General features: G+C 39.0%; 1 protein-coding gene across 2 annotated transcripts in view; it reads left to right on the top strand.

The window, feature by feature from the left end:
• Positions 1-1,925: 1,925 nt before the first annotated feature.
• PRKD3 (protein kinase D3) overlaps positions 1,926-11,755 on the top strand; it is a gene marked incomplete at both ends in the record, with an annotated part of 57,100 nt that continues 47,270 nt past the window's right edge. For both annotated transcript variants that reach the window (XM_084234522.1, XM_084234521.1), the window contains one exon: positions 1,926-2,213. In XM_084234522.1, coding sequence (XP_084090648.1) covers positions 1,926-2,213 — 288 coding nt within the window. The remainder of the gene's footprint in view (positions 2,214-11,755) is intronic.

The following is an 11,755-nucleotide window of genomic DNA, read 5'->3' as shown; positions in this document are numbered from 1 at the left end:
GCAGCAGGCGAGTCAGGAGAGGTCTGCTGCGCCATGTGGGTATCTCCCTGGATGAGGATTGAACTCATGCTGCAGTGGTTGTGGATAGCTTCAAAGGTTGCCTCTTAATCCCTTGCACCACCAGGGAGCCCTGTTATCTTTTTTTAAAATAAAGATTTATTTATTTATACAAGAATTGGGGGGCAGGCCATCGGTGCAGGAGGGTGAGAAGACTCACCAGAGACAGAGTGGGGAGCAGAATAGGCAGATGGACCGAAAACACTGTTGAGGGGAGCAGTGGGCGCAACTGGAGAGGTCTGCTGCGCAATGTGGGAATCTCCCTGACCGGCCAGGAATTGAACCCGCACTGCAGAGGCTGTGGACAGCTTCACAGCTCTGCGCTCAAGCCAAAAGGCCCTATAAAATTGTTATCTTTAAGCAATGTTTTTCTAAGCCTTAGTTTTTCTTGAGCTTTGTCATTCCTGTACTACATTTTGTTGTGTTACATTCATCCTGATTTATTTAAACACATTAAGTGCTCTCTGGGAGTCATTTTGCAACCACCCTGGTTGCTTCATTAGAATTGTTCACAGGTATAGAGATGGAGTTTAGACAAATTCATCCCTTGTGAGCCATTTTAATTAGCCATGGATGGAGTCATACTTTTTCCCTTCCTATTTTTTGAACCATCCTTCTATAAAAACTGATACATATTTAGTCATGTGTGGTCGTTTTGCTTTTAGAAACCCTTTGTGATACTACTTTCTCCTAAGGTCTTGTCATAAGTATGTCTTTCACACTTTGTTGGCCATCTAAGTGATGAGTATATCCCCTCCTGCTTCCTTAGCCTTCTGAAAGTAATGTCGAAGCAAGTTTCAGGAATCATTTGCAGAATTAGACTTTTAATATAAAAAACATTTCTAAATTGCCTTTTCCATGACAATGTTAGCCTTACTTTTATTTTTGTCCCTTCTGTTCTCTCTGTTTTTGTTACAACTCAGTTATGTATTTATGGAATAAAAGTGTTTGATCTTCAAGTTTCAGGTATTAGTGAGGGATGGTAGGAATTTTTTTTTTTTTTTTTTTGAGCAGGAAGTCCTTGCAAGTATGCGTACAGTGAAAATTACGGCTTTGACAACTAGACCCAGCAAATGATTACTTTAGGATTTATTGGTGAATTAACGTATAACCAGAAATTATTGTTTTAAAAATTATAGGGATGTTTGCATTTTTAAAGTAATGTCAAGTGGGTATAAAATATTAAAATTCTGTTTGTTTTAATTCTTTCCAGGCTGTCTCACCATTTCAGAAAGCATCAAGATTTTTTATGGACCCATTCATCAAATGAAATATACCTGTTCTATTTTTTAAAAGCTTTGTACTTCATCATAGAAAAATTTACCCCTCAAATGAAAATGAGGGCAATTGAGGTGATTTAATGTGAGGACATTTGAGAAAGTGTTCCTTACATCACTGAAGTAAAGGTTAAATACTGAATAGACTAGTCCTAAACACTTATTTTTTAAACCAGGAGGATTTCTTCTTGAGAGAAAAACAACTTTATCCAGTATGTATTTTCTGAAATTAAAAGAGAGAGATAAGAATAGACTTAAAATAGATGAAGATGTTTAGTGAATTAGCAATGTTTACTCTTTTCTGATGAAGAAATTCAGTAATGTTAAATCCTTTCCAAAATCCTGGTTGTGGTCTTAAAGACAAGGCTCCTTTTAATGGAACTGTTATTGAGGGAAGTGGGACCTTTTGTTCATTCAACTGACAGTTGTAGAACTTGCAGTCATCGGCATGAGTGACTTAAAAGAGGAAATCAAGAAGCTTTCAACTAAATCCAAAAGTACAGCCATTTTTTTACCACTGTGATTTTAAAAGCCTCTTCATAACCATTGAACAAGAATTAACAACTATTTTAAAAGATTAAAGGAAGGCAGATGTCTGCAAACAATTCCCCTCCATCAGCTCAGAAGTCTGTATTACCTGCATCTCTTCCTGCTGTGCTTCCAACTCCTTCTCCGTGTTCAAGTCCCAAGACAGGACTCTCTGCTCGACTCTCTAATGGAAGCTTCAGTGCACAGTCCCTTACCAACTCCAGAGGCTCAGTGCATACAATTTCATTTCTACTACAGATTGGCCTTACACGGGAGAGTGTTACCATTGAAGCCCAGGAGCTATCTTTATCCGCTGTCAGGGATCTTGTGTGCTCCATTGTTTATCAGAAGGTACTGTGCATGCCATTTATATCATTGTTTTTCTAATTAATAATGTTTCTAATGCTTTTTTCTAAATTATGCATTCCACAATATTTAACACATATGTAATCAGTCCTTTATGTTTATATCCTGATTCTGAGCATTTTAGGAAGAGTCCTAATGGAGTATTGGACCTGAAATTTGAAATTTCAGGGTCTAACAACTGGAGTCAATATCTTAACTTAAAAATACTGGCTTATTTCTCTTTGAGAACAGGAAACTCAGTATAAAGTCAAGAGGACTTAAGAAATCACATTTGTTTTCAGAGAAAAGAATCAGGAAGTGGAGGGTGCAAGCTATCAAGGAGGTTTCCCAAAAGGATGGGATGCAGGGGAGCTGAGCCCTAGCTCCACACATTGTTCTCCCTGTGTCCTGTGTTCTGTTCTCTTTTTTATACCCTCTTCCTCCCCCATAGAGCCTGATGTCACCTAAAATAGCTATGTAATGTGAGAGCCACACACACACTCTCTCTTAAAATAGATAAATGTGTTCTGAATATATGAAAATTAAGGGTGGCTTTATTTTGTTTCTTATCCACCTACTCTCACCCTATACCATACACCATTTTTAAAGAACTTTAATTAAATGTCTTTTTTTTTGTGGGACCCTCACCGGCGGCCAGGGACCGAACCGACACTGCAGAGGCTGCGGGCAGCCTTGCAGCCCAGCACTCAACCACTGCGCCACCAGGGGAGGCCCTCTTTCTTTCTTTCCTTTTTTTTTTTTTTAAAGATTTATGTATTTATACAAGAACTGGGGTATGGGTCAGAGGCGCGGGAGGGTAAGAGAATTCACCAGAGACTGTGGGGAGCAGAACAGGCAGACAAACCGAAGACACTGCTGAGGGGAGCAGCAGGCGAGGCAGGAGAGGTCTGCCTCGGGTTTCTCCCTGGGTTTCTCCCTGGCGGGCTGGGAATTGAACTCGCACTGCAGAGGCTGTGGACAGCCTCACAGCGTGGTGCTCAACCCACTGCGCCACCGGGGAAGCCCTTTAGTTAAATGTCTTCAATAATCTTGATTCCATGGATGAAGTGGTATGTTCTCTATTTTACCATAACATTATATAATTAAAGGTAGTGTGAATTGGTCACATTTTTTTTTTTTTTTAAAGATTTATTTATGCATACAAGAGCTGGGGTACAGGCCAGAGAAGCAGGGGTGAGAGGATTCACCAGAGACAGAGTGGGGAACAGAACAGGCAGATTGACTGAAATACACTGCTGAGGGGAGCAGCGGGTGAGTCAGGAGAGGTCTGCTGCACCATGTGGGTTGCTCCCTAGCCAACTGTGTATCAAACTTGTGCTGCAGAGTGGGATTGCTTTACAGTGTGGTGCTTAACCCCTTGTGCCACCAGGGAGGCCCCCGGTCACATTTCATTTTTAATAAAAGATATAGTTCAAATTTGTTTCAGACAAATTAGTGTCCCCTGTTCTATTTTAAAAATTACATCAATGAGATTAATATTTGGATTCAGGCTCCTCATTTTATTGCTTCTCTTTCAGTTCATTATGCTTTACATATATGATTTGTCATCTTCTCATATAATTAAGTCAAAAAATGTTATGTGGTTTGTGAAAACCTCTGTTTCCTGTTCTGTTTTGTTTTTTTTAAAGATTTATTTTATTTATGCATACAAGAGCTGGGGTACAGGCCAGAGGTACAGGGGGTGAGAGGATTCACCAGAGACAGAGTGGGGAACAGAACAGGCAGACTGACTGAAATATACTGCGGAGGGGAGCAGCAGGCAAGACAGGAGAGGTCTGCTGCGCTATGTGGGTTGCCCCCTGGCTGGCCTGGGATCGAACTTGTGCTGCAGTGGCTGCAGACAGTCTCATAGGTTGCGTCCCAACTCCTTGCACCACCAGGGAGGCCCCCTGTTTCCTGTGTTTTAAGAGAGACCTGTTTGCTTAAAATGTGGCCTAAATTAAGATTAATTTTATAAATTTGTCTTTAAATATCTTTTCAGTTCCCTTTCATTAAATGTTACAAAGGGTTTTCACAAGTATTTTCACAACTAGGTTGTACTTTTTGATAGGTAAAGTTTTTAACTTAAAGGTTAAAGATGAAATTTTAACTTAAATACAATTTCTAACTTTAATACCCTTTTCTCTGAGTCCATGGGAACTCATAATTAAGGTTTGGTAGGGTCTATATTATTCAGTTTATTTTTGGAAATGTCAGCATTTTGGAAATGTTGATTTTCTATAGGATTATTTTGGATTTTATGTTACTACATAGTTAATGTAGATGTGAGAAGTGAGTCAGGTGGGTTAAACTCTTGGGAGACTAGATTAAAAAGTCTTAATCGGGCCTCCCTGGTGGCTCAGGTGGTTGAGCGTCGCACTGTGAAGCTGTCCGCAGTCTCTGCAGAGTGGGTTTAATCCCGGCCGGCCAGCAAGAATCCCACATGGCGAAGCAGACCTCTCCTGTCTCGCCCACTGCACTCCTCAGCAGTGTATTTTGTCAATCTGCCTGTTCTGTTCCCCGCTCTTTCTCTGGGGAACCCTCTCACCCTCCTGCGCATCTGGCCTGTACCCTGGTCTTGTATAAATAAAATAAAATCTTTAATAAATAAATAAATAAATAAATAAATAAATAAAAATAAAAAATCTTAATCTATGCAAAATGCAAGTGATGTTGAGGAAATTAACAGGCTGTAGCTCAAAAAACAATTCAGGGTAAACTTTATACAAATATGAAATAGAATTATTGATTATGGATATAGCTAACCTAAAACAAATATTATAATGAGCAGATTTTGAATATTACAGTGATACAGGGATGTATTTGGCAAAAATATATAGCACACTTATGGCATTAACACTATATATTCCTTTTGGCATGTATTAGAATCCAACATTATTTAAGTGTAGTGACTAAGAGTATTGAGGTTGGATATTATAATTTACTTTTGCTACTATTTACTGAATAATTGTGGGCAAGTGATTTTACATCTGTGGATCAGTTTCCAGATGTATCAATGATTGAGTTAAGATGACTTAAATAGTGTATAATTCCAGCTGTGAAATTTTGAATTATTCAATCTAAATTGTATCTTCACTGCTAGAGACAGATAAGGAGAAAAAAGTTTCGAAGTCCTAACTGGAAAGAAATCTTAGGGAACCAATTCTGATTCTGAGTTTTATGAAGAGGTTTCATGGCTATCTTACTCATTTTGAAGATGGAAAAATTATGTCAGAAGTTCTTTTTACCTTCTCTCTCTTGTATTTGACACTTGCAGTTAGTCATTCACTTTCATTTTCTACACATGCGCAGTTCCTGGTTAATTTCCAGGACTCTCACAGGTATATTTGCTGCTTTTATTTCTATTCTTAGTCAATAAAGATGATTTCTCTAAAGATAGGGCACTGGTTAAATTTTAGGTAAGAAAGACTAACCAGACATTGTCTTTTCCCTCTAAAAGCTTAGTTTAGGGAGGGAGAATAATGTCCACCAGTCCAGTGGACACCTGCTTTACAATGCTAACTTGTTCCACAGTTGCAGTCCTATAGTGAAAGTTTTGTGAACCCAATAATACATTTATAGAGCATATTTTGCTCTAACATGGCATAATTTGAAGATTCCAGCACATAACTAAACTTATATAAGTCTGATTTATACAATAAAGGAACTAAAATACTGAGAGAATTTTGTTTTTATTGACATTGAAAAAATGAAGTTAAAAAGTTTGCTAATGAAGTGGGTGGGGAAAAACAAAATCTCTACCAGTTCACTAGCTTTATACCTTCATATGCTTTTTTATGATTTCTTGTTTTAATTTACTTGAAATTTTCTTTTAATGTGCTCTTTATGATTTTTTTTAAAAGATTTATTTATTTATTTATTTATACAAGCACTGGGTACAGTCAGAAGCATGGGAGGGTGAGAGAATTCACCAGAGCCAGAGCGGGGAGCAGAGCAGGCAGAAGGACCGAAGTACACTGCTGAGGGGAGCAGCGGGCGGCAGGAGAGGTCTGCGTGCCATGCGGGACCCTCCTCCGGTGGCCGGGGAGCAGCCGGGGATCGAACTGGCAGTGCACAGGCTGTGGGCAGCTTCGCAACCCAGCACTCAACCGCTGCGCCACCGGGAGGCCCGTGAATATTTAATCTTAGTGTAATTTATATTTTAAGTGATTTGATCACACAGTAGATGAGATTGTAAAACAGTCGTCCATTGTGTAAAATGCAAAAAGTAGAAAGAGAAGTGAAAATAAAAAGTGCTCTTCTCAAGTTGATAACAATTGTAGGAGACCTCATATAGGAAGTAACATTTAATCTGATACTTAAAGAATGAACAAGATCTCAATAATTTCAGAGGTGAGACCCAGGTAAAAGACCCAGAATAAGCAAAGATACGGAAGGGGAAAAGGGAAGACTATAATTGGTAACTTTTATTGAATGCCTACTCTGTCAGGAGTTTTTACACATATTTCCAGTTAATCCTCACAACTGTTGGGGTTTAAACTTTTATGCTCATGCTGATGGTTCTGTGATTCTACTTAAATAATAGATTTTGAGTCAGGAAGTTGGGGGTGGATCTATTTTTCTAATACACTCTTAGGTGATATTGATGCTCCTTCAGAGACCACATTGAATTGAAAGAGTGTAGGTGATATAATTCTTATTGAATGAATGAAGGATGATGAGATGATGGTTTGGTGGAGGGGAGAAAATTGCAACAGAAAAGTTCCCTGAAATTTATACAGGGAAAAGATAACAGTTTTTGAACTTTATAAAATGATTTGATTAAAAATAATTTGTGAACAAATACAGGTCAAGTGTGAAGAGCAAAAAGAATCAATGAAATAGTACATGTCAGCAGAATTGATTTCTTTTGAGGGCTGTTAGCAAGAATCTGTGCCATGCCACTCCCCCATCTGCTGGTGGCCTTGGCATTCCTTGACCTATGGATGGTATTCTCCCTGTGCTTTCACATAGTCTCACCTCTGTTAGTATCTGTCTTTGTGAACAAATGTCCCCTTTTTATAAAGAACACAGTCATAGTGGGTTGTGACCCACCTAATAACCTCACCCTGACTTAATAATCTACAAAAATCCTGTTTACAATGGTCACATTTACAGGTACTGAGAGTTAGGACTTTACAACCTTTTGGGGCAAATACAAGACAGCATAACAATCTATTCAAAATAATATATGTGTAAATGTGAGGTAAGGGTTGAGGTTCATCTCCTTATGTGTGAATGTAAGTTTAGAGGTGATATGTCTATTATTGACATTAGAAAGATCCCAAACAAGTCTCAAAGAGACTGACTCAATAATGAAAAAGCTCCCAAGCTAGAAAATTCTAAGACCAGATGACTTCACCAGAGAATTCTATCAAACATTTAAAGAAGAATCAATACCAATCATCCTCAAGTGCTTTCAAGATACTGAGAAGATAGGAACACTTCTAAACTTATTCTGTGAGGCCACAGTTACTTTGCTTAACAAAACCACATAGATACCATGAGAAAACTAGAGATCACTATTTCTGATGGACCCAGGCTTAAAGCATTTTCAGCAAAACATTGGCAAACTAAATTCAAGAACATATTACAGGGATTATATACCATGACCAAGTGGGATCTATCCCTAGGATAAAAGGATAGTCTAACATGTGCAAATTAATATGTAATGCATTTTGTCAATAAAATGAAATTGAAAAATCACATTATATTTCAAAGGGGGCAGAAAAAGCACTTGGTAATATATTCTTTTATAGTAAAGACTTTATAGAGTTGCTGCAGAAGGAACACACTTCAACACAACTAAATCCATATATGACAGACTCACAACTAATGCCATCCTCAGTGGGGAGAAATGGAAAGTTTTTTCTCTGCTACGAAGGTCTCACCATTCCTATTCAATATAGTATAGTTGTCTCCCTTTATCTCTGGGGAAAATGTTCTAAGACACCCAGTGGTGTACATAGTACAGTGTATAGTATATAGTATAGTACACATGTGTAGCTAAGTTTAATGTTACACACAATAACTAATAAAATGGAACAACACTATAATAAAAGGTGAGTAGTTATAACAACATACTCTAATAAAATTTAGGTGAATATGCTCTTAAAATAGCATTTGTACTGCACTTGCCCTTGGTATGTGAGTTGATACAGTTCCTACATGACAAGATGAAATGAGGTGATTGACATAGGTATTGACACATTTTTATGAAGGATGATGAGATATGGACATGCATGGTTTGGTGGAGGGAAGAAAATCCCAACAGAAAAGTTCCCTGAAATTTATATAGTCAGGGAAAGGATAAAGGCCGCTATTGGCCTTCTATCCAGTTTGGCAGGAGGAGGATCATCATCTTCCAGTGATCTTACATCATGAAGCTATGACTTACATGTCAGATATCAGAAGCAGACAATGTCATTGGTTGGGGACTCTTGATAGTTGAAGCTTCTGTTGGCCGCCATCTTTTGAAAGAATACTGTCATCAGAAGTTGTCTCTTTTAACTTATGTAAATGTTGTTGCAGAGATTATAATTCTTGATGATCATATAGATTTTAATGCTACATTCCATCTAAGGAACATTTTCTATAGTTTCACCTTCACTACCTCTACAATTTGAAGCACGTTTGACAAGTTTTGGTAATGTCTGCACTGCTGCTTCTGCTTCAGTTTCTTCCTTTCCTCTATGACTCCAACATATTTGTTAGCACTTCTTGGTGACCTTCAGTGTGTTCTTCCACTCATCAAGATGTTGGCAAATCCTCCCCCAACTTGTTTTGCCATGTGAATAATTTTCCTAATTTCTCCCTCTTTAGTCCTTAAAAGCACTTCTTACTAAAATAAATATATGTGCAGACCTGTTTCGGCACTGCTAGTCTGAGCTATATGCAAGTTAAGATAGAGATACAGGTATAGGTATTGCTTGAAAAGTAAAGTGAAAAACTATTGATATAGGAATCAGGCAAAGCTTGCTAGAATCATTGATCTGGCTTTTGATCCCTCACTCCCTTGATTCTGTGTGTTAAGGCCACATATACCTGCCTGGTATTTGATCTCATTGGATGCAGACCCTAATGTGATACAGTGCAGTACTAGAAACCATTTGGTATTGTTGATTTAATAACATTTATCAAAGCTGCAATGGAGGAAATGAAACCAGGAACTGTAAATGCATGCAAGAAGAGCTTATGAACTAAAATTGTGAAAGATTTTAAGATGCATTTGAGGCCATATTAAGATTTAAAAACTGGGCCTCCCCTGGTGGTGCAGGCAGTTGAGCGCAGCGCCATGAAGCTGTCCGCAGCCTCTGCAGTGCAGGTTCGGTCCCAGCCGGCTGGCGAGGGTCCCACATGGCATGGCAGATTCTCCTGTCTCGCTGGCTGCTCCCCCCAGCAGTGTATTGTCAGTCTGCTTGTTCTGTTCCCCGCTCTGCCTCTGGTGACTCTTCTCACCCTCCCGCAAATCTGGCCTGTACCCTGTTCTCGTGTAAATAAATAAATAAAAATTAAAATTAAAAAAAAACAAGATTTAGGGCCTCCCCGGTGGCGCAGCGGTTGAGCACTGGGTTGCGAAGCTGCCCGCAGCCTCTGCAGCGCCGGTTCGATCCCCCGCTGCTCCCCGGCCACCAGAGGAGGGTCCCACATGGCGTGCAGACCTCTCCTGCCGCCCGCTGCTCCCCTCAGCAGTGTACCTCGGTCCTTCTGCCTGCTCTGCTCCCCGCTCTGGCTCTGGTGAATTCTCTCACCCTTCCGCGCTTCTGACTGTACCCAGTGCTTGTATAAATAAATGAATAAATCTTACAAAAAAAAAAAAAGATTTAAAAACCAAGAGCAATAAATTATAGTGTACTTTGGGAAATGTATGTGATTGTCACTATAAATTTCTCTTTGATCTTTAATAATGACATATAGAAGTCCATATTCTCTCTTACAGTATATTTACATACTAAAGAAGCTCTCGGATTTGACTGTTGGACCTGATTTTTGGTAACTAATTAATAAAATATCTCCCTTTCTGGGGTTAGAACTCTGCACACTTACTAAGGGAGTAACATGAGCTCCTGAGCTATTCATGAAGTAGGAAATGAGTTTATCAAGATCGTGACTTTGTGTACAACCTCTATAAACATTTCACCTTTGTGGAATGGGCTTCGTTGTTATCATTTTTGGTATTTTGGGAATACAACCTTCTTTAATTATCACTTTTTAATGTCTGAAGAGTATTGGAACAGCTGTTATTCTTGTTGAATCTCTCAGGGGGCTCACATTTTGCGCTTTAGAACTACACCAAACCGCCTATGTGACTGTGGGCCAGTCCAGTCCCCGAGGTGTAGTGGACAAGGCCAGATACATGATCCAATTATTGTGATTTCTGGTGAGTGCAGAGCAAGTAAGCCTGAAAGAGAGGAGAGATACATGCATTGTCTGTTGCTCCCAGACACACATAGAAGACTCTGGAAGTACAGCTGATGAAGTGCAAATGGAACAGTCATGAAAGGGCTGGTGTGACTTGATCCTCAGTCCTAGAGTCTCCTATCCAGAGTTCTTATACCTTAGTCTCAGGGAGATAGAGTACACATGAGCCTGGGAGCAGCAGTAGGAGAGCAGCAGCTCAGAAACTGCCTGTGGAAGAAGTCTTTCCTTTCAGTTTCAGTCATTTTTTGCTTCATGTTTTTGAAACTCTATTTGCAGTCTATTTGGGATACTTAAGGCACTCAGGATGTTGACCTCTTTTTCAATAACTTTTCATCTTCATCTTTGTTAATATTCCTTGTCCTAAAATCAACTTTCTTTGTTATTAATATATCCATTCCTGCTTTTTTGGGTTTTTTTTTTTTAGTAGTATTTGCCATTATATTCCTTTTTACATGTTTTTGCGTCTGACTTCTGTAACTTCATATGGAATATGGAATTTTGTAGACTGTATTGAGTTTGGTGATGCTTTTTAACTTTCATCTGTCAATTTCTGTTTTCAAGTATTTAGACCACTTTATTTATTTATTTATTTTAAAGATTTATTTATTTTTATACAAGAAACGGTGTACAGGCCAGATGCGCGGGAGGGTGAGAGGATTCACTGGAGAAAGAGCAGGGAACAGAACAGGCGGACTGACCAAAATACACTGCTAAGGGGAGCAGCAGGCGAGGCAGGAGAGGTCTGCTGTGCCATGTGGGATTCTCACTAGCTGGCCGGGATCGAACCAGCGCTGCAGAGGCTGCAGACAGCATCACAGCGTGGCGTTCAACCATTGTGCCACCAGGGAGGCCCAACCACTTACATTTAATAAAAAGTTTTTTTGAGGTATATTTGATACCTAACATTGTATTAGTTTCACTGTTACTAATGCAATATTTAATATGGATGTATTTAAATATATTGTTTTGCTATTTGTTTTCCATTTGTCATCTCTGGTTTTGGGTCATTTTTTACCCTTTTCAACTTTTTAGAAATTATGTCATATAATTCCATTTAATCTCCTATTGGTTTATTACTCTTCGTAAACTTCTTTTAGCAATTGCTGTAGTGCATGCATGGGTCAGCA

This window comes from Talpa europaea, assembly GCF_964194135.1.
Source record: "Talpa europaea genome assembly, chromosome: 6".
NCBI classification, from domain to species: Eukaryota; Metazoa; Chordata; class Mammalia; order Eulipotyphla; family Talpidae; genus Talpa; species Talpa europaea.
The sequence above is the reverse complement of the archived record's forward strand: the minus strand, read 5'-3'. Positions and strand labels throughout refer to the sequence as shown.